The sequence below is a fragment of the Saimiri boliviensis genome, chromosome 4 (genome assembly GCF_048565385.1).
Source record: "Saimiri boliviensis isolate mSaiBol1 chromosome 4, mSaiBol1.pri, whole genome shotgun sequence".
Classification (NCBI taxonomy): domain Eukaryota; kingdom Metazoa; phylum Chordata; class Mammalia; order Primates; family Cebidae; genus Saimiri; species Saimiri boliviensis.
The window spans coordinates 52,170,077-52,193,973 of NC_133452.1; the positions used below are offsets into that span (position 1 = coordinate 52,170,077).

At 35.6% G+C, this 23,897-nt stretch overlaps 1 protein-coding gene across 7 annotated transcripts in view; it reads left to right on the top strand.

The window, feature by feature from the left end:
• ROS1 (ROS proto-oncogene 1, receptor tyrosine kinase) overlaps positions 1-23,897 on the top strand; it is a 128,755-nt gene that overhangs the window by 59,635 nt on the left and 45,223 nt on the right. For all 7 annotated transcript variants that reach the window (XR_012517199.1, XM_010349304.3, XM_039467903.2 and 4 more), the window contains 8 exons: positions 167-372; positions 1,258-1,544; positions 4,951-5,127; positions 13,890-14,092; positions 16,004-16,148; positions 16,907-17,139; positions 17,229-17,405; positions 21,164-21,332. Coding sequence is in view for 6 of the 7 variants with exons in the window: in XM_010349304.3 (XP_010347606.2) it covers positions 167-372; positions 1,258-1,544; positions 4,951-5,127; positions 13,890-14,092; positions 16,004-16,148; positions 16,907-17,139; positions 17,229-17,405; positions 21,164-21,332 (1,597 nt within the window). In the remaining variant the exon portion in view is untranslated. The remainder of the gene's footprint in view (positions 1-166; positions 373-1,257; positions 1,545-4,950; positions 5,128-13,889; positions 14,093-16,003; positions 16,149-16,906; positions 17,140-17,228; positions 17,406-21,163; positions 21,333-23,897) is intronic.

A 23,897-nucleotide genomic window follows, 5' to 3' on the forward strand; every position in this document is an offset into this window, starting at 1 on the left:
AAATGTGAGAAGAGGGCCCATGTCACAATGACACACTATCCAGATAGCTGAGGTTTGGGATTACAAATGAGAAGTACAATAAACAAGTGATATGGGTGATTTTAGAAAAGTCTTCAAATAAAAATAACCACTCTCCTCTTGGCTGTGTTCTCTACCTATTGCTAAGCTTTTCCGAGATTCAGTGATTTCTGAAATCACAGTTATTACAATTGACTGGATTTCAAGGCACCTCTATTTTGCACTAAAAGAATCACAAAATGGATTGCAAATATTTGATGTTGATCTTGAATACAAGGTGAAATACCTCAGAAAGGTGAAGATTTGCAATAAGAATTCCACAATAATTTCTTTTTCTGTGTATCCTCTGTTAAGGTATGTAAATGCAAGTATCTTTATTGTGATGAAATAGATATAGACATATTTAATGTAATGTCTTTGGTTTAATAGTAGAGGACAATTATGAGAAAATAAGATGCTTAGGGCTCTGGGCTTGCTATATTAAAGTAAGTAATTCTGCATGAAAATCAGGAGCCACAACCACACATATGCAAACTTAATGCATACTGACAATTTGACTAACAAATTTAGGCTAATTACCATCAGGAAACAATAGCAGATTTGTATGCTAGGGAATGCAATAATATCATCTGTTGGTAAGCACAAGAAGAGGATTGAGGTGGTGGCAAGCAATGAGCAGGAACAGAGGGGCAGCATGTCTTGCACGGCAAAAGTTATTCTGTGATCATCCATCTTAGTTTAACTAATATCCTCATAAGGTGAGCTTTAAAGTCTCCTTTCAGCACCTAAGTAGCAATTTCCCAGGCTGAAAAGATACATTTTTGTTTGTACCATAAGCATGGGAATAGGTTATTTTGAAACTAGATCATTAACTAGAATTAAGAAGCAGAAACAAACCTGAGAGGAGGGGAATAGAGATGGACATTGATGAAAATTATGCAAATATATTTTATATTTCAGCTATTATGTGGGCCTTTTAACATAGCACCTAAGGTTATTATATTCCAAGACCTTAGTTGTAAACACGTTTATTGAGAAATCACTGGAATTGCTACAAGTTAGACTTCTTGTAACTTCTTTAATCTCAGTAAAACATTACTGGACACTTGATCATGCTCTCTCTAAAGGCTCCATTTGTCCCTCCTAGTCATTAGGAATGGTTGATCTGCATTAGAAACCAATATTTGAAATGATGTATTTTACTCATTAAGTTGGAGGGACTTTTTTTTCCTCCTATAGTCGCTTGTATTGGACAGAAGTTTCCGATTTTGGCTATCAGATGTTCTACTACAGTATTATCAATCACACCTTGCACCGAATTCTGCAACCCACAGCTACAAACCAACAAAGCAAAAGGAACCAATGTTCTTGCAATGTGACTGAATTTGAGTTAACTGGAGCAATGGCTATTGATACCTCTGACTTAGAGAAACCACTGATATACTTTGCCAAAGCACAAGAGATCTGGGTAACAGATCTGGAAGGATGTCAGTGTTGGAGAGTTATCACGGTACCTGCTATGCTTGGTAAGATGCTGATGTATGTGCACAGCCCCTTCAATCACACTGAAAAAGGGCTTGAATTCTCCATATACTCCAAAGAATATACATGTGACATTTGCTGTGCACCATGCCAAGTGTTCTTGTAGAATTTAAATCAAGTTGTTTTCAGGAAAATTGTATGTAGGCATTCACATAATTTTCTAAATCTGTATTTTAAGAATTGTGGTTAATAGTAGAGCTACAATTTAATAGGCTTAACTGTATATGCTTAGCATGTACTAAATGCATTATTTTATTTAATCTTCATAATGCCTCAGTGAAGTAGGTACTAATATCTTCATTTTACAGATGAGGAAACAAAGTCTGAGAAAAGTAAGGTAACTTTTCCCGAGGGCCACAATTAGTAAAGAAGTTGAAACTAGGTCTAATTACAACATGCATGATCTTCCCCCTATCCTAAATTGTTTCCTCTTTGTGATCCCATTTCAACATGGCTGATTCAATATTTGGGTCTATTTGTTGAAATTTAAATGATTGTAGAATAAATATTCTAAAGTCAAGTACAATTTGGAAGTCTCCTAATTAGGAGTTATTCAACAGAAAAAAAAATACACTCTAAATACTCCATATACTCTTAAGAGTCAACTCTTCGTTGCCCAGTATGGTAATCACTAGCTATATGTGGTTATTTAAGTTTAAATTAATTGAAATTAAGGCTGGCTGCCATGGCTCATGCCTGTAATCCCAGCATTTTGGTAGGCAGAGGTGGGTGGATCACTTAAGGTCAGGAGTTGGAGACAAACTGGCCAACATGGTGAAACCCCATCAAATACAAAAATTAGCTGAGCATGGTGGTGCAAGCCTGTAATCCCAGCTACTCAGGAGGCTGAGGCAGGAAGACTCATCTGAAGCCAGGAAGTGGAGGCTGCAGTGAGCCAAGATGGTGCCACTGCACTCAAGCCTGGTGACAGAGTAAGATTCTGTCTCAAAAAAAAAAAAAAAAAAAAAAAAAAAATTAAATAAAATTAAGCATTTAATCTCTCAGTCACACTAGCTACATTTCAAGTGTTCAAAAGCCATAAATAGCTAATGGCCACTGTATTGGACAATGTAGTATAAAACATTTCCATGATCACTATAAGTTCTATTGGTCATTGCTGGATTATACAGTGAAGTTTTGAAATTGCAAATGTGTATGTATGTGTTATAATTGCACATAGCTTTTGTTGACGTGTCAACCAAGCCCTTTTAGAAACAATTCCTAGGTACTCTAAATGGATTTTTAATGGTAGAGGTAATGTTTTGAGTGATTCCTTCTTAGGTATATTACTTGCTTCTGTTAAACCTGTGACAAAGACACCTTCCTTGATTAAACTTTAGTTATGCTCTTCTGAGTCCTCTTCTCGACTAGGCCTCAACCTTGGTCTTCCTGTGTCCATCCTTCTTGACTTCAGTTTTATCAAAAATCCTACAAAGTCAGTTTAGAGAGAACCTTCCCACCACTGATATCTGATCAAGTTCTTCATCTCTCACCCTTGATGGGCATTGGTCTGACTTAAGTAAGAATTGTGTATAGGCTCTTGGCCTGCCTTTAGCCGGAATCCTGTTAGGATAATTTAACAAGGATTGCCTTATCCTTGATGTTATCTCTTACTATCTTTCCACCCACTGACTTCCTCACTCAATTTTTTGGCTATAAAAACCCCACTGTCTTTGTTACATTGCACTGTTTGTCTTTCCTACTGTGCTATTGCAGTTGTCTTGACTAAAGTCTTTCTTACCATTTTAACAAGTGTCAGAATAATTTTTTCTTTAGTGTTTAATACACGAGACACAAGAATTATCTAGTGGACCATTAATATGTATAACACTGGTCAGTTTTTCGTAAAGCTGTAATTAAAATCCTAAAATTAGAAAATTAGAAAGATTTTAGAGATCGTTTAGATGTTATGATGTTGCAAGAAATCTTTTCTTTAAAAATAGTCCTGCATAAACACCTGTTTCTTTAAAAAACCCTGGTAATTTATAAGGAAGTCTGCCTACATTTTTGGACAATTCTGAATATTAGATTTTTTCCTTATATTTAGCCCATCTTCTCTTTGTTTCTCCCATTCATTAGTCTCGGTTCTGACCTCTAAATTTACAAAGAATAATTTAATCACTTTCCACATGATAGCCATTCAACTATGTAGTGATAACTGTCATAGCTCATTGTAAGCATTTTTTTTTTTTTGAGACAGGGTCTCACTCTGTTCTCCAGGCTGGAGTGCAGTGGTGCAATCATGGCTCACTGCAGCCTCATTCTTCTAGGCTCAGGTGATCATCTTGCTTCTGCCTCCCAAGTAGCTGGGACTACAGCTGCACACCACCATGCCTGGCAAATTTTAGTATTTTTTTTTTTTTTTGTAGAGACAGGGTCTTGCTATGCTGCCAGTCTTGAACTCCTGGGCTCAAGTGACCTACCTACCTTGACCTCCCAAAATGCTGGGGTTATAGGCATGAGACACCATGCTGGAACCAAACATTTTCTTTGGAGAAAAAAATTGAGTATCTGCAATTACTCCCCAGGCAATGTGGCGTCTTGATCTTTGCCCTAGTCTTCCACCTGTAATTTCATTCCAGCTGGTTAATATCCTCTTAAATATTGCCCCCATAAAGACACTGCACTCTCAATGTGTTCTGGTCAGTGAAGGGAGACTCTGGCTATGATGGTCTTCTTTTTGTTGTAGCCAAAAGTGGTATCAGATCTTTAGGATACTTGCCATTGAAAGACCACAGTCTTTCCACATTCATTATTATTAAGCCAGATCCCTTTCATGCGTCCATTTACAGAGTTGATATGAAACTTAAATTTAGGATTTTACGTTTATTCCTATAAAATTTGAATCAATTTCCTGATTCTGTTGTGATATTTTTGAATTTCAAGGTTGTAACCGAACCTGCTAGTGACAGTGATAATCATGTATTATCTGTAAACTTGATAAATATATTTACTATGCATTCATTTCAAACCACTGATAAATATATTGAGAAAGTCACTGAGACTTATGCCTATCATTTAATACTTCCCTCAGATTGGCATTATTTAACTTTGAGTCATATAGGTGGGTTTTAAATCCTGGATCTGCCCTTTACTAACCTAGTGTCCTCGAGCAGATTACTTAATTCCTTTAAACGTCAGTTTGCCTTTCCGCAAAATGATGCTGGTAAAAATAGTAGTTACCTGATTGGCTTGATATGGTGCTAAAATTAGAGAACACCCCTAAAACCCTTAGCCAAATGACATAAAAGAAAGTTTTTTTAATATATTAAAATAATAAATTCAAAATTTAAGAGTTACAATATAGAAAAAGAATTTTATATGTTCTTTAGAGTAAAAAATGTAAGACATTTATTTTGTTCTTCATATTCCTTATGCTTTTAACGGCAGGTAAAACACTTGTTAGCTTAACTGTGGATGGAGATTTTGTATATTGGATCATCACAGCAAAGGACAGCACACAAATTTATCAAGCAAAGAAAGGAACTGGGGCCATCGTCTCCCAGGTGAACGCCTTAAGGAGTCAGCATATCTTGGCTTACAGTTCAGTAATGCAACCTTTTCCAGGTAATAAAGTCACATTCATAATCAGCTTGTTCTCCCAATTTAGGTTCAGAAAATTCTCATAATGTCTTCTTCTCCAAGGCTGTCCCTTTAGCCCCTTTGTTGTGCTCTCATCCTTGCTCCAAACTGCCAGTCTTTAATGTGCATTCTGATTACTGTTTGCCCTGGATCACAAATTACTTCTATGTGTAAATGCAGCTTGGGCTGTGGTGGGCAACTTTAGACATGGGAAACCTGCATCCTGTTGTTCTCTCTGCCTGTCCTCTTTCTCTTCTCAGTCCCATAATTTCTCTTCTTTCTCTCATTTCTCCTTTGATCATATTTTAGGCCTCCCAATGGTGTCAAAAAGCATTGCATACAACCTCATTTTCAAGGTAATGGGTCATACTTGTGTTACTATTATGCAGTATTATGTATCAAAGCATTAGGTATTAATATATACTATTATAATATGTGGTACCATTTAACACGAATAAGCCTGTGCTACCATTTTTATTGTTTTAATCTTTTTTAAAAAAGTGTCTCTGATGAAGTTTTTTAGTGCTATGCCCCTCATCCTACTTTTCCCATAAACAGAATTTTACTGTGTGATTTGTATACTGCAGTGATTCCTAGAAAAGCATGTATCATGTTATAGCAGAACTGACTATATATTTTCTACTGACAGTCATAATAAAATCTTGTTGAAATCTAAAAACCATATAAACAAAAACAAAACCGGTATTGCACGGCCTCATTGGTCTCTTGTCAAGTCTCTCTTTGCCACTAAGGTACAAATGCCAGTCTAAACTAAGTATAACTCTTCTCTGGAGAGGGACAGAAATGAATGACATAAACTCCCTTCATTTAAATGTTTTCAGCTATAAAATATGTAAATTGAAAAATGTAAAAATGTATAAATAAAGACTACTTTGTATTTTTGTAAAATAATTTATTTTTCCCTTTGAGAAGTTTAAGGGATTTTGAAAGTTCACGCGGCCTCTGGTTTCTGGCTTAGCATATAAGAAGCTTAGAAATTGCCACTCCACCCAAAAGCAAGTAAAAGGCTGAGCAAATTGAAAACTTAACAGCTCTTCTTGAATCCACAAGAGAAGTGAGGTTACAGAGCAAACTGCTATCCCCAGTATTGGAAGGACATATTGGTAAATACAGAGAAGTACAATTTACCAGAGCAAAAACCCATAAACAGTTTTAGCAGTAGAAAAACCAAAAAAAGCAGTTTTAGCAGTAGAAAAAGCTAAACTGTAATTGAATTACTTGAGGCTCAGTGTGGGTAACTCTGAAAATCAGAGACTTGAGGGGGATCAAGCCATAGGGTGGGGGTGGGGCTTCACACTTTTATAAGTTTTACCTCCAGGAGCTTTAATTGTTTTTTTTTTTTTTTTTTTTTTTTTCTTAGAAAATCTCCTTGTGCTTCCTGCAGCGGGGTGGGTAAAAGGAACAATTGAAAGGGACCAGACCATTCTGTTCTTCTTTACAAGGTCTGCATTCAAGATATACTAACCACAGCTGGACCTGCTTGGGTTTTATCAGAGCTTAATTGACCTGGGCAAAGAGAAGTACCCAACTCCAGCCCACTCCAGCCATCCTGTCCCACCTAAGTAGGGTGGGAGGACTGAAAATAGCCTGTGAAGTTCACAGTTGAAAAGCAAAGCAAAGACCCACTTAAAGGCTGAGATCTAATCTAAGATTATAAAATGCCTCTCCTCTCCTTAAATCTTACCACCACATTGCTAAAGGCCTATTTACAGCAGTTTCTTTCACCCAGTAGTGCATCATATTCAGCTATTAAAAAAAAATTACAAGATATTCTAAAAGGCAGAAAACACAGATCGAAGAGACAGAACTATCACAATCAGATTTAAATATGGCAAGGATGTTAGAATTATTAGACTGATAAATTGAAACAACTATGATTAATATGCTAGGGGTTCTAATGGATAATGTAGTCAGTATGCAAGAACAGATGGTCAAAGTGAGCAAAGCTATGGATGTTTGAGGAAAAATAATGCTAGAGATAAAAACACTGTAACAGATGAAGAATGTTTGATGGGCTTAATAGTAGACTAGATGTGGCTGAGGAAAGAATCTCTGAGCTTGAAAATATCTCAATAGAAACCTCCAAAACTATAAAGCAAAATAATAATAATAAATAAAATAAAAAGGAAAAAAAACCAGAACAGAATATTCAAGAACTATGGGGAAACTACAAAATGCAAACATAGCAGTAGTCACTTTGAAGATCAATGGCCTACATATGCCAACTAAAAGACAGAGGCTGTTTGAGTGGATCAACAAACAAGATTGAACTACACATTGTGTATAAGAAACCCACTTCAAGTATAAAGGTACATCATATAGGGAAAGTAAAGGAATGGAGATAGTATATTATGCTATCACTAATCAAATGAAAGAAGAAATAGCTATGTAAATTTCAGACAGAGCAGACTTCAGAGCAAGGAAAGTTATAAGGGATAAGGAGGGACATTACATCATTATAAAAGGGTCAGTTCTCCAAGAAGACGTAATAATCCTTAAGGCATATGTCCCTAACAACAGAGCATCAAAATACATGAGGCAGCAACAGATAGAACTGCAAGGAGCAGAGGTAGCCACTATCACAATTGAAGACTTCAACATCTGTCTATCAGAAATGGGCAAATCCAGCAGAAAAAAAAAATCACTAAGGATATACTGATGAACTCAATAACAACATCAATTAATTGGTTATAATGGACATCTATCTACTATTAATAATTTGTCCAACAACAGAAGAATAAACATTCTTCTCAGGCTCACATGGAACATTCACCAAGACAGTCCATAAAATATACTTTAACAAATTTAGAAGAATAGAAATCGTACAATATCTGTCCTCAGACTATATGGCATTTAACTAGAAATCAATAACTGAAAAATCTCAGAGCACTTGAAGATTAAACAACACATTTCTAAATAACAAATGGATAAAAGAAGAAATCTCAAATTAAAAATATTTTGAACTAAAAATGAAAACAAAACATTAAAACTTATTGGAATCAGTAAAATCAATGCTTACAGGGAAATTTATAGCATTGACTGTGTATATTAGAAAAAAATCCTAAAATTCTTAAAGGTTTTGCCTTAGGAAATTAGAAAAAAAAGAGTAAATTAAATCCAAAATAATAAAAAGAAACAAAAGAAAAACAAAAGACAAAGAGAAGTATAGCAGAAATCAATGAAATTGAAAACAGGAAATCAATAGATAAAAATCAATGAAACTAATCTGGTGTTTTGAAAAGATGAACAAAATTGATAGCCAGGCTAAGAAAAAAAAGAGACTGTATGTAAATTGCTAATAGTAGAAATGAAGATGAAGACATCTCTATAAACCCATGGAGATTAAAAGGATAATCAAAGAATGGTATTAACAACTCTATGCCCACAAACTTAATAAGCTAGATGAAATGGACCAATTCCTTTAAAGATACAATATGCTAAAACTCACAGAAGAAGAAATGGACACTCTGAATATGTCCATATCTATTAAGTCAAATGAATCTGTAATTAATAGCCTTCTGAAATAGAAAGCACCTGACCCAGATGAATTCAATGGTGTATTCTACCAAACATATATGGAAAAATTATACCATCTCTACAATGTCTTTCAGAAAATTGAACCAGAGGGACTACTTCCAATTAGGCCAATGAATGAATTTATTCTAGGCCAGAATTACCCTAAAACCAAAGGTAGACAAATATATTACAAGAAAAGAACATTTTATACCAGTATTTCTCTTCAATAGTGCAAGAATTGCAGAAAATAAAGCAATATATTAAAATAATTTTATACCACGGTCAAGTGGGATTTATCCCAGCTATGCAAGTTTGAGTCAACATTTGAAAATCAATTAATGTAGTTCATTACATCAACAGTTGAAAGAGAAAAAATCAGATGATCACATTGATAGATGCAGAAAACGCTTTTGACAAAATTCAGCACTCATCCGTGAGGAAAAACTCTTAGCAAACTAAGAATAGGGGAAACTTCCTTGAGAAAAAACACCTATAAAAACCCTATTGTTAACGTCATAATAGTGAGAAATTAGAGGCTTTCCCACTAAATCAGAAACAAGGCAAGGATGTTCCCTCTCCCAGTTTCTTTTCAACATTGCAGTGGAAGTCACAGCACGCAACAATACAAGAAAAGTTATACATAGCATACTGATTGAGAATGAAGAACTAACACTATTTGTTTACAGATGATATGGTCATCTATATAGAAGATCTGAAAGAATTGACAAAAAGACTCCTGGAACTCAAGTGACTATAGCAAGTTTGCAGGACACAAGGTTAATATACGAAGTCAATCACTTTCTTATATACCAGCAATAGACAAGTGAAATTTGAAATTAAACTCACAGTATCATTTACATTAACACCCACAAAAATATGAAATACTGAGGGCCGGGCGCGGTGGCTCAAGCCTGTAATCCCAGCACTTTGGGAGGCCGAGGCGGGTGGATCACGAGGTCGAGAGATCGAGACCATCCTGGTCAACATGGTGAAACCCCGTGTCTATTAAAAATACAAAAAATTAGCTGGGCATGGTGGCACGTGCCTGTAATCCCAGCTACTCAGGAGGCTGAGGCAGGAGAATTGCCTGAACCCAGGAGGCGGAGGTTGCGGTGAGCCGAGATCGCGCCATTGCACTCCAGCCTGGGTAACAAGAGCGAAACTCCGTCTCAAAAAAAAAAAAAAAAAAAAGAAATACTGAGGTACAAATCTAACAACATATGGACAAAAATCCATATGAGGAAAACTACAAAACTCTGATGAAAGAAATCAAAGTACAAAGTAAGTGTAGAGATATTCCATATTCATAGATAGACTCAATATTGTCAACTTATCTATAGATTCGATAAAATCCCAGTGAAAATCCCAGCTAAAATTATTTTGTAGATATTAGCAAACTGATTCTACAGTTAATATGGAGAGGCAAAAGACCTAGAATATGTAGTACCGTATTGAAGGAGAAGAACAAAGTTGGGAAAGACTGATATCACCTGACTTCAAGATTTTCTATAAAGTTACAGTTATCAAGACAGTGTGGTATTGGTGAAAGAATAGACAAATATCAACGGAACAGAATAGAGAGCCCAGAAATATACCCATATTAATATACTCAAGTAATCTTTGACAAAAGGGCAAAAAGATAGAGAATACTTTTCAACAAACTGTGCTGAAACAACTGGACACACACATGCAAAAAAGTTTATGTGGACTCAAACCTTACACCATTCACAAAAATCATTTCAAAATGGAACACGGACCTATAGGTAAAGTCCAAAACTTGAAAATTCCTAGAAAATAATATAAAGTCTAGATGACCTTGGGTTTGATGATGATGTTTAAAGTATGACACCAAAGCCACAATCCATGAAAAAAAGAATTGATAAGCTAGACTTCATTAAAATTTAAAAAAAATTTGCTCTGTAAAGAACACTCTCAAGAGAATGAAAAGACAAGCCACGGACTGGGAGAAAAATATTTGCAAGAGATATATCTGATAAAAAAAAACTTTTAACCAAACTTTACAAAGAACTCTTAAGTCTTGACTATAAGGAAAGAAACATGATTTAAAAATGGGTCAAATATCTTAACAGACACCTCAACAAAAAAAGATAAAACAAATGGCAATTCACATCATGTATGACAAGATATACGAATATTCTACATGTCATCCAAAAAATGCAAATTTAAAACAACAATGTGATATCACTGCACACCTATGAGAAAGGTCAAAATTCAGAACATCGACAAGATCAAATGCTGGCAAGGATGTGGAGAAATGGGAACCTTATTAATTACTGGTGGGAATGCAAAATGGTATAGCCATTTTGGAAGACAGTTTGGTAATTTCTCACAAAATTAAACAAACTCTAGCAAGGATGCTCCTTAGTATTTATCCAAAAGAGCTGAAAACTATGTTTGCACAAAAACTTGCACAGAGTTGTTTGTAGCAGTTTCATTCATAATTGTCAAAATGGAGGAGTCACAAAGATGTTCTTTAGTAGGTGAGTGGATAAAGAGACGTGATACATCCAGATGATGGAATACTATTCAGAAGTAAAAGGAAATGAGCTACAAAGCTATAACAAGACATGAGGAAAACTTAAATGCGTAGAAGTAAGTAAAAGAAATGAATCTGAAAAGGCTACATATAATGACCACAACTATATGACATTCTGGGAAAGTAAAAACTATGTAGACAGTAATAAGATCAGTAGTTGCCAGAAGGCTGGGGGAGGAAGTGGTGAATAGAGCACAGAGGACTTTGAAGACAGTGGAACTATTCCATGTGATATTATAATGGTGGATACAGGTCATCACACATTTGTTCAAACTTGTAAAATGTACAATGCAAAATTGAACTCTAACGTAAACTATGGACTTTGGGTGATAAGAATGTCAGTGTAGAGTCATTGATTGTAACAAATATACCACTTTGGTGGGGGTATTGATAATGGGGGGAAGCTATGCATGTGTGGAGAAAAAGCGTATCTGGGAAATCTCAGTACATTCCTCTCAATTTTGCTGTGAATCTAAAACTGCACCAAAAAATCTTACCAAAAAAAAAAAAAAAAAAAAAAAAAAAAAGTCCAGGCAGTATCAGAAGTTGAACAAAACACATAATCTCTCCCCGCCCCCATACACAAACATCCTCCAAAACGAAGTCCTAAGAGTAGCATGAGGGTTTTTTTTTTTTAAACTGGAACTCATTAAGAATTTGATTAATATAATACTCATTATTTTCTGTAAAATCTAGTCAATTTTATGTTGCTAGTGCCTAGGTACATTATTAAGAGTACTTTATCTCCATCTGCTGGAAATTTTAAGAAATTACAAGTAACCTTGCTCTCTTTTTTTCTGAAGGCATTCATTTAATTATCTTCAAAATGTATGGTATTATAAAAAGGAAAAAGAATGTAAGGGAAAGACCTGTCTTTTTGTCCTGAATAATATTTCCAACACTTCAACATATCATATTTCATCAGTTAAATAAAGAAATGACAAAATTACCAATGATCTTTGAATTAGATAATTGCTCTGACTGCTCACTTGTGTATCCCATTCTCTGTTCAGATCAGAAATCAGTACAAACTAAATATTATTGCATAACTATTGATTGAACTGGAGTGGATCATCTTGTAACTTTAGTAACGTTATCTATCTCCAAACCCCCACACTTTCCAAATGTCCTCAGACTTAGGTTCACAGTGTTATTCTCTGTTGTTGGAGATTTGTGATGTAGTTCTAATTTTAAACATTTTTTTTCTGCATTTTGGAATTTATATTTGGAATTCCCAGACCAGATCAGCATTATTTTATCTAAGTTTTCATTTTAATCTCAGTAATGATGATAATAATAGCTAATATTTATTTAATATGCTCACCATGTGCTAGGGATAGAGTGATATATAAATATCTGTAAAGCAGGCAATCACCTCTGTTTACAGAAGAGCTGGAGTAACACTCCCAAGACCAAAAAGTTAGTAAGTGAGGGTGCTGGCTTGGTCAAGTTATTTGTCACTTAGACATTTACCCCCTAATTTTCTTACTTGTTGAATGTAAAGGATGTATTTTATATGTGGCTAATATAAAGTCATAAGGATCTACAACACTTACTAAATACCTAATATATGTCAGTCATGCGCTGGGGCTCTGGGAGAACAAAGATAAATCAAGCACAGTTTGAGCCAAAGATGCCTACATTCTAGTGGTAGAGGAAGACAAGAAAGCAGCAAAAGAAAACCAAAACCAAAATCACATGTGGCTAGTGCACTGGTAGAAAAACACGTGAAGTGTAGTGAGGACAGAGAGATGTTCTTCACCTGGAATAGGAAGGCAGAAAGGGCTTCGCAGGAGAAATCATGCAAGGACTGAGCCTTAAGTAAGGTTTTGTCGATGGGGAAGATCATTCCAACTTGAAGAGACTCCCTGTGTGAAGGGTCGGATGGGTAGAAGTCCTGCAGTCCTGTGTTTTTAGGTGATGTTTCACATTAAGACTTAGAGTGAATAGATCAGGAAGTTGTGTTCAGCGGCAAGTGACAGAATCGTGATTTTTGAGGCTTAAGCCTGCAGTATGGTTGTGCTACTGTACTGGCCTAGAACAGACCATTCCCATTGCAGTCTATGTGACTAGGGCTCCCTGGAGTTCTGCAGTGTGCAATGTGTTTGGTTGTATGTGGTGGCCAGGGAGCTCCACAATGCCATTAAGCACCTGGGCTTGATATTTCCCCAAACTTCCTTAGTGAGTCTTTTACTCAATTCTCATAAGATGACACTAAGACCCTCCGGCATAGTGTCAGCCTCTAAGGCTGGGAGATGGTGAAGGGCAGAGGTGTGCAACAGTGATAAGCAGGTACCCACCTTACATCTGTCTAACCAGACTGTGTCACATGATTGTCTGGGCTGTAATCAAACTTCAGAAACAGGTTTTCCTCCCAGAACGATGTCAGACGTATATGAACTTGAAGGAAAGAAGGAGGACATTGGGTAGACTGTAGCAGTACGTACTGCACACAGTATCATGATGCAGCCATTTTTGTTTCTTCAAAGAGAACATTATTTCAAAAGCATCTTCATATTTATCTTTTCAAGCAAAAGTTATGTATGCTCTACAAATTTCTAACTTTTGATATTATCCTTGTTAAGATATCTGCTTTTCCTCTCTTACACATATATGTATATATATTTAATCTTTTGCTTTCTTCTTATTTTAGATAAAGTGCTTCTGTCTCTAGCTTCAGACACTGTGGAACCAACTATACTTAATACAACTAACACCAGCCTCACAATCAGATTACGTCTGGTCAAGACAAACCTCACATGGTATGACATCACCAGCCCTACTCCAACATACCTGGTTTGTTATGCAGAAGTTAATGACAGGAAAAACAGCTCTGACTTGAAATATAGAATTCTGGTAAGATTGGAACTACTGGTCTTTGTGTTTTCACAAGACTCTCTTTTATGATATAAAATTATGAGCCATAGTAAAGTATTTCCTATATGTTCTGAAATGGACTAGTATGCAACTTTTTCACAGCTAGTGAGTCATCAGAAGATATTGTGTTCTAGTTTTCTTGACTGTGAGTAAGTTAAGCTTCAAGGAAGTATATCAACTCTTGCCTATTGATAGATTGCCATGGTAACAGTTTTCTGAGTGTCTAGAAAGAATTGGGTTTATTCTCCACTCTGATGGTCTAATTATCCTCAAAGAGAATGATAGAGACTTATTTTTTTTGTGTGCCCTATAGAGTGGATTGAAGATTGAGGAGTAAGAGATGAACTGGGCCAGGTGTGGTGGCTCACGCCTGTCATCCCAGCACTTTGGGAGGCCGAGGTGGGCGAATCACAAGGTCAGGAGTTTGAGACCAGCCTGAACAATATGGTGAAACCCTGTCTCTACTACAAATACAAAAAGTAGCTGGGTGTGATGGTGGGTGTCTGTATTCCCAGCTACTTGGGAGGCTGAGGCAGGACAATTTCTTGAATCTGGGAGGTGAAGGTTGCAGTGAGCCAAGATTGCGCCACTGTACTCCAGCTTGGGTGACAGAGTGAGATTCCATCACAAAAAGAAGAAAGAAAGGAAAGGAAAGAAAGAAAGAAGGGAGGAAAGAAGGAAGGAAAAAAGGAAAAAAGGAAAGAAGGAAAGAAAGAAAGAAGGAAAGAAAGAAAGAGAAAGAAATGGACTGGACAGAAAGAACATTGCCATATACCTCCATAGAATGTATCTAATATGAAAATTGTACATTATATTTTGTCTTTTGTTTCCTGTGTGAAGAGGAATATACTGCTATGCAGATGCTGTTTTTAGGCATCACTGTATCCCTTGCACCTAGCACAGTACTTGGCACTGTCAAGGCATTCACGAGACATTTCTTAAATGAATTGGCACTATTCTTTCAATCATTGAGTGATGAAATATATTCATTAATATTTCAGTTGCCTTAGTGACAGAATCATGTATATCCAATATTTTGCTTTGTGCTTGGCTTTATTTAGCCAATCCAAAAGGTGAAATTTACTAACTATTGGACATTAAACACTATATGCTTTCACATAAAGTATATGTGATTTTTCATTACTTCCTTTATTTGGCTAACTAACGCTTTTTACACATTTTGAACATGAGTAATTTCAGAGATAGATTAGCTCATTTGGCTGGTGAAGACTGGACTTGCGGCATTGGACATGGCTGTTATTAAATTTAATCTATCTTACAGTCTTCCCGTTGATTAACAGTGGTCTAAGACAGTGGTTCTCAACCTTGGTGGCACATGGAAGCTTTAAAAAAAATACTGCATCTAGGCTTCACCCCAGATAACTCAATCAGAATCTCTGGCAATAGAACCCAGACATAGCAGTTTCTTAAAACTTCCCAGATGATAGCAAAGTATAAACAAAGTTGAGAACTGTTGGTCTAAGGAAAGTCTTTTTACTCTCTTAAACTTTATTTCTAAGAATGATTAGGTAACATAACAATCTTTTATTATATTCACTTATGTGTCACACGTTTACTACCATCTTGCTGAATTTCTAACACAATGTTAATGAAATAGTGTCCTCTTCTAGGAATTTAACTTTCCATGTGAAATGATTTATGCCACAAAATCAGCTGAGGGCTACCAGTCACTTGGTATTTATTCCTGGAAATATTGAACAACTCAGGTCTGGGTAGATTAGAACAGTGGTATTACCATTAATAATCTAGAATTTAAAATAAATTAACTCCTTTGAGTTTTTAACTTTGTTCTCTCTTTGATTAAATAATTTCTACCCATTGTATAAAATGTTAAAAATAAGATAATGATTTTTAAAAAATTAATTACAGGAATTTCAGGGCAGTATAGCTCTTATTGAAGACTTACAACCATTTTCGACATACATGATACAGACAGCTGTAAAAAATTATTATTCAGATCCTTTGGAACACTTACCACCAAGAAAAGAGATTTGGGGAAAAACTGAAAGTGGAGGTGAGTTATGGGCTTGGTGTGGGTTTCTCAAGGAGGATATTGTGATATATGTGATGTGTATGTCGATGTTTATTTTTTAAATTTGAATGCAAAGTAATTTTAGCAAATAAGCTTTTTTAATGAGAAAAATGTATTTATAGAAAACTATGATCTGACCCTTACTCTAACCCTTGAAGTTGACTAATACTATTCTATCAAAATGGACACAACTAGGAGGTAAAACATTGAAATTAATATTGTTTGACCAAGAAACACATTATTTGGACTCACCAAACAGTGTCACTCTTTTTCCAGATACTCAGAGGTTTCTGTACATGTGGTGAGCTGTAGAAAAGCCAAGCCTTTTTTCTATGTGAATTTTACTGAGGCCTGAGATGTAAAGTTACACAACAGTATTGCCTTAAAGAAAATAGACCTAAAAAGGTTTTCTAAGATATGATTAGTCATCGATTATTGTGAGGTGATGACATTTATTTCAGATTTCTCTGATAGTCACAAAACTCACCCAAATTGGGTTATTTCCCGTTGTCTATATCCTTGAGTTGGAGTCAGAGAATGATTTACTCACTAGACAAAAGTAAGTGGGAGCCTTTCAGGCAGCCTGTTAACTTACCATTATGTAAGAGGCTTTCTTTCTGGACATCAGTTATTTGTTCTGCTCATACTATATGATTACTCCTCAACCCAAACTCTATTACTTCTTTCCGTCTTTAAGCACTATTGTAGCATCCTTTATCATTCCTTGCTATTTATTTCAGTACCAGAGGCAGTGCAGCTCATTAATACAACTGTGCGGTCAGACACCATCCTCATTATATCTTGGAGAGAATCTCACAAGCCAAATGGACCTAAAGAATCAGTTCGCTACCAGTTGGCAGTCTCGCATCTGGCCCTAACTCCTGAAACTCCTCTCAGGCAAAGTGAATTTCCAAATGGAAGTCTCACTCTCCTTGTTACTGGATTATCTGGTGGAAATATTTATGTGTTAAAGGTACAGTGAGTAAACTAGGCACTCTTTATTGTCATTCTCAAGTGTAAGGCTCTCAAAAGATTAAGCAACTGTTCTTTTTTTACAAAAAGGTTCTGGCCTGCCACTCTGAGAAAATGTGGTGTACAGAGAGTCATCCTGTCACTGTGGAAATGTTTGACACACCAGAGAAACCTTATTCCTTGCTTCCAGAGAACACTAGTTTGCAATTTAATTGGAAAGCTCCATCTAATGTTAACCTCCTCAGACTTTGGTTTGAACTACAGAAGGTAGACTTTTAATGCAACTCTTTATTTTATAATATAGAATAAATTGGAAAGGCCTTTTTCATACATCTAGAGAATGCTTATCTATAAATAAACAATATATTTTGCAACTTTCATTGATTTGGATTTGGCATGTAGAAGCAGTAAGTTATCCTGACTAATTTCTTGTGGGAAGAATTCTCAGGGAGATTAATTGGCTTTTAAAAGGCTTTATGTAAAAGGGTATAAGTTATAGTTACTAATTTTACAATATTTTATTTAGTTTAGATGTTAGCATGGTTCTCTAGCTTAAAGTCCATAGCAACTTGGTGATTTTTATTAAAAAAAATTTAAAAGAACGGAAGAAACAGAAAACCAAAACCTTGTTTAGAAATGTTCTTTTTATCATTTAAGGACTGTGCAGCAACAGGAGAGAAGTAAAACATAAAAACCAGCTTATTCTAAAGTAGTTTTGTTGTTGGCTTGCAAACTTTAAATAATTCCTTATCCAAAACTTTTCATGCTTTAACCAATAAAAAAGACTTTACTTAAATGGATGTCATTGAATTTTAAGACTTCAACAAACCTGATGAATTCATTGATGGGAAAGCCTATGTTGACTTTTATGGTGATAAACTTAAAATTGATTATTAAGTTTTTATAATTGCTGGTTATTTTAAATATTGTATATTTGCATGTGCATGTTAGTGGATTTCTGGGCCTGTGTGTATGTACACATTTTAAAAGATTAGTTAGAAATGTTTTGTTCAGTGGTAACTTAAAAAGCAAATCAGTATAATCATGGCCTCACTATTTCTTAAAATGCAGTTATTCCCCAGGATGTTTAAAAATTATTAAGTAAGATATTTTTATTATCTTATACTTTATAGATAAAACTGTGGAACAACACTGAATATTGAGTTGATAAAATCAAAGGCCGTAGTTTAATTGGACTTTTCCCATTGAGCATGCTTCTGACGATTTATTGCCTATTTAAAAAATGGCCACCTTATAAAAATGCAGTTAAATTGCAGAAATAAGTGTACCTTTTAAAATGACATCAATTTAAGGAAACTTAATGCAGTTCAGTCTAAAGCCAAGGGGAAGGATGTAAAGTTCATTTCCGAGATTATCAAAGAAATGAAATGAGAAAAGACTTTAGAGATGATTGACACTCTGGTCTCTCATTTTATTCATTGGACGATGGAGACCCAGACAGATGTCAGATCTCACCAGCCAGGCAGAGAAAAACCTCAGGCTGACTTCTCCCTATAGCAGTCCTTTTAGGATGCTGTCCATGGAAGGAATAGTAGTTGTTAAGTTGTCCATCCCACTCTGTAAAGTTTGGGGAGAAGGACAGCAGACAGAGACCTCTTGGTCCAGTTCTCTTGACTTTCATGTGGTGCTTTTGTTTCTAAACATCCTCTGCTTTTATACTTGCTCAACACAGATTTCAGACAGATCATTTAGAAAATCTTGAAGCTGCAAATATAAGATATAGTCATTTCTACATGAGTGGCCATCTAAAAATATTAACTATGAGTACAGTAAAAGTCTGTGGTTCTGCAAGTGTTGATGAGTGCTATCTAGTCAGAAGGTGCTGTCTCTTTTGAACAACTTGAACCTACTCCGCAATGACAGTACAGCTGGGAGTGATACTGTAACTTCACACTGAAACTCTGAGGAGTGGGCAATGAAGGGTACTATGTGTCTTTTTAATTAGTAATTTTTTAGAAAGGAAAGAGAAAAAAACGATAAACTTTGTCCCTGTCATTTCTGTCAAAATTCCTTTATCTGAAAAATGAGGGAACTAGAGCACAAGGTAAAGTTTTGATCTGGATCAGGGTGTCCAATCTTGTGGCTTCCTTGGGCCACACTGAAAGAAGAATTGTCTTGGGCCACATGTAAAAATGCTAACATTAACGATAGCTGATGAGCTAAACAAAGTTTGCAAAAAAAATTTCATAATGTGTAAAGAAAGTTTACCAATTTGGGTTCAGCCACATTCAAAGCCATCCTTGGCCACATAAGGCCCACAAGCTGAAAGTTGGATGAGATTGATCTAGATCTTAAATTCTACAGATTAAAAAAAAACAAAACAAAACAAAAAAACTCACAACAGTGTATAAAAGAACATATTGTAAATAGGGAGGAAACAAGTAATTTTGCTTTGGTATATTTTTTCACGGAAGCCCATTAAAATTGTGTTTTTCTCAGCTGTGCAGGAAAATCCCTACCAGAACCATAAATTTCTGAAGTTCCAAACTCTCAGACATCTTAACTCACACTCCCCTCACTCCCACCTGAATAATTGTAGTAGCTTTCACCCCTGCACTTGATATCCTCTAACAAAGAGTAAGTCCTGACATCCTTGTGATTTACTGGGATATCCTGTGGCATGTCTCCAAGTTGGTGGTCTGCCCAGACATTCATTGCTGTAGTGAGGCCAACACTCTATGGTTTTCCAGTGGTGGTACTCTTGGTCAAACACCTCCTGACATTTCAAGGAGCTCTGATAATTTCTGGATGATATGGAATGTTGGGTCACCTAGACTATTCACCTAAGGTAATTTCTCCACCAGATCATGGAGACAGAACCAAAAAGGGTTAAGACTTTTTTTTTTTTTTTTTTTTTTAGCCAGGAATTAATTTCTCTCTCTTTGAGGTTCACAGTAAATACTACGTATTCAATACACCTGTTTCATTAAGCCATTAAGATATATGTCTCAGCAGGATTGCTACATTTATGAGTTTAGTGCAGGTAGTGTCCCTGACATCAGCACTTCTGTTTTTTAATTTTTAATTTTCTCCATTCCCTTATTCCCCTTTCTTATTGTACATAGTGGTCTGCTGACTGAAAAAACTCTAGAGAATCACTCCTTATTGAATAGAAAACTAACATAAAGTGTCCATCTAATGAAACGATGTAACCTCATGAGTGTTAAGTGAAAAAGAAGATGTAAATTAATTTTATTTAAGGAAACTGACCTTTTTATGAAACTCTACAAAGGACAATACACCAAGAACCCTTGAAAGAGTGCCATATCTTTTTGTCTTTTCCTATTTGTATGTTAAGAAATTATCATTTTCAAATAATAATAAGTATCCAAATACAGATTTTTAAAAAGCAGTGTTGCAGAGCAAGAAATTTCAGGTAGCTATAATTAGAGGCCCAGTGTCCAAAGAGGAATGAAAACAAGATTTTCTGTATTTAACTTCTGGCCTTGCTACTTAGTAGCTTCACAATGGTGGGCAAAAATGTTCTTCTTTTGGCTATCTAGGCTTCCAGTATATAAAAATAAAGAATTCTGTTCACATGTCTGAAGAGGGCATTAGGAAGAAAAAAAAGTTAAAATACGTGAAAATACTATTTCTATGACATTAGCAAATCCCTGGAATTTGAAAGTACCATTGTTTTGATCCGTTGTTCCACAGCTGTGGATTTGCATTCTTAGCCATCCTGATTAAATGTAGGTATCTACTCTTTGGGATAACAAGAATTCATAGCTCTGAATATTCGTTGATGATATACAGTCAGAGGTGTATATCCTACCTTGATCTTCTCCCATGAACTGTCATGTAAGTCAGTTATATCTTATCATAAAAAGCAAAACGACTATAGGTAATGAGGTAATGTTTGGGATCATTCATAAAGATGTTCTTATTTTTTAATAGAAAAGAAAGCTTACATTTTAATCACTTGCTATAAACCCATACATTCTTGTGTTTTAAGAAGATTAAGAATACCTTAGAAAAATATTAATCAAGACTTCTTTTTCTAGTGGAAATACAATGAGTTTTACCATGTGAAAACTTCATGCAGTCAAGCTCCTGCTTATGTCTGTAACATCACAGATCTACAACCTTATACTTCATATAATGTCAGAGTAGTGGTGGTTTATAAGACAGGAGAAAGCAGCACCTCACTTCCAGAAAGCTTTATAACAAAAGGTGAGTACTAATATACTCAACACTCAGAAAACCCTGTGCCTCCATTCTTTTCTTATCACTTATTTAACTAATCCTAGAGATTGAAATTTAAAAACAGTACATTATTATTTCTATATTTTTATCTTTAAAAACGTACATTATTATTTCTAGAACCTGAAGAAATTGAGAAAACATAGGAGACCTTGCAGGCAGTAATGAAATAAAACTGACTGGGTCTGGCAGGATCCTGAAGTGGGCAAAGTTATTTCTTCTTTCAGTATCCTTATTTCATGTCTAGCTATGATGGTTTTGTGGTGGTAACTATATGACAATAGTGTTACTGAATGTTCAAAAAATATGTATTGACTACTATGTTCCAGATGCTAAAATAAAAAAATATATAAGAAGTTCATTAAAAATCAACTAGCGTCCTGCAAGATATACCTTAACTCTGAGTTGAGCTCTATAAGAATGGAGGAAACAAAGATCTAGAACGAGAAATACGATTTGACCCAGAAATTCCATGACTATGTTTATACCCAAAGGAATATAAATCATCCTATTACAAAGATACACACATGTGTATGTTCACTGCAGCACTATTCACAATTGCAAATACATGGAATCAATCCAAATGCTCATTAACAATAGACTGGATGAAGAAAATGTGGTACATATACACAATGGATACTATGCAGTCATAAAAAGGAATGAGATCATGTCCTTTGCAGGGACATGGATGAGCTGGAAGCCGTTATTCTCAGCAAACTAACACAGGACGAGAAAAGCAAACATCACATGTTCTCACTTATAAGTCAGAACTGAACAATGAAAACCCATGGACACAAGGAGGGGAACAACACACAGTGAGACCTGTCAGGGTTGAGTGGGGGGAAGGAGAGCATTAGGAAAAATAGCTAATGTGTGCTGGCCTTAATACCTATGTGATGGCTTAATAGGTGTAGTAAACCACTATGGGACATGTTTACCTATAGAACAAACCTGCACATCCTGCACATGTACCCTAGAACTAAAAAGATTTAAAAAAAGAATGGAGGGAAAATGCTCCAAAAACGTATAATTTTCTTTATTTGCATTTATCATTTATTTTGTGCTAAGTCGTGATATATTATTAACCTGACCACTAATTCATCAAATCCATAACTAATAAAAACTTCAAATGTTCATTTAAAAATATGTACTTATATCAAAATATTTCTTTTTAAAAAATATTCTTCTAAAAAGAAATGGGATGCATGTGCAGAATGTGTGGGTTTGTTACATAGGTCTACATATGCCATTTTGGTTTGCTGCACCTATTGACCCATCCTCTAAGTTCCTCCCGTCAGCTCCCATCCGTCAACAGGCCCTGGTGTGTGTTGTTCTCTGTGTCCATGTGTCCTCAATCTTCAACTCCCACTTATGAGTGAGAACATGCAGTGTTTGTTTTTCTGTTCCTGTGTTAATTTGCTGAGGATGATGGCTTCCCACTTCATCCATGTCCCTGCAAAGAACATGATCTCATTCCTTCTTATGGCTGCATAGTATTCCGTGGTATATATGAACCACATTTTCTTTATCCAGTTTATTATTGAAGGACATTTGGCTTGGTTCCATGCCTTTGCTATTGTAAATTGTGCTGCAATAAACATGTGTTTGCATTTGTCTTTATATTAGAATGATTTATATTCCTTTGGGTATATACTCAGTAATGGGATTGCTGGGTCAAATGGTATTTCTGGTTCTAGGTCCTTGAGGAATCACCATACTGTCTTCCACAATGATTGAACTTATTTACTTTCCCACCAACAGTGTAAAACGTTTCTATTTCTCCACAGCCTTGCCACGATATTGTTTGCTGACTTTTTAATAATCACCATCCTGACTGTTGTGAGATGGTATCTCATTGTGGTTTTGATTTGCACTCCCCTGATGATAGTGATGTTAAGATTTTCTCATGTTTGTTGGCTGTGTAAATGTCTTTTTTTGCGAAGTGTCTGTTTATATCCTTTGCCCACTTTTTGATGGGGTTGCTTGTCTTTTTCTTGTAAATATGTTTAAGTTCTTTGTACCTTCTGGATATTAGACCTTTGTCAGATGGGTAGATTGCAAAACATTTCTTCCATTTTGTAGGATGTCTGTTCACGCTGATGATAGTTTCTTTTGCTGTGCAGAAGCTCTTTAGTTTAATTAGATTCCATTTGTCAATTATGGCTTTTGTTGCATTGCTTTTGGTGTTTTTGTCATGAAGTCTTTGCCCATGCCTAGATTTTCTTCTAGAGGTTTTATGGTTTTGGGTTTTACATTTAAGTCTTTAATCCATCTTGAGTTACTTTTGGTATAAGATATGAGGAATGGGTTCAGTGTCAGTTTTTTGCATATGGCTAGCCAGTATTCCCAGCACCATTTACTGAATAGGAGATCCTTTCCTCATTGCTTCTTTTTGTCAGGTTTGTTGCAGATCTGCTGGTTGTAGATGTGTGATGCTATTTCTGAGGTCTCTGTTCTGCTCCATTGGTCTATATGTCTGTTGTGCTACCAGTATCCTGCTGTTTTAGTTACGTGGAGTATAGTTTGAAGTCAGGT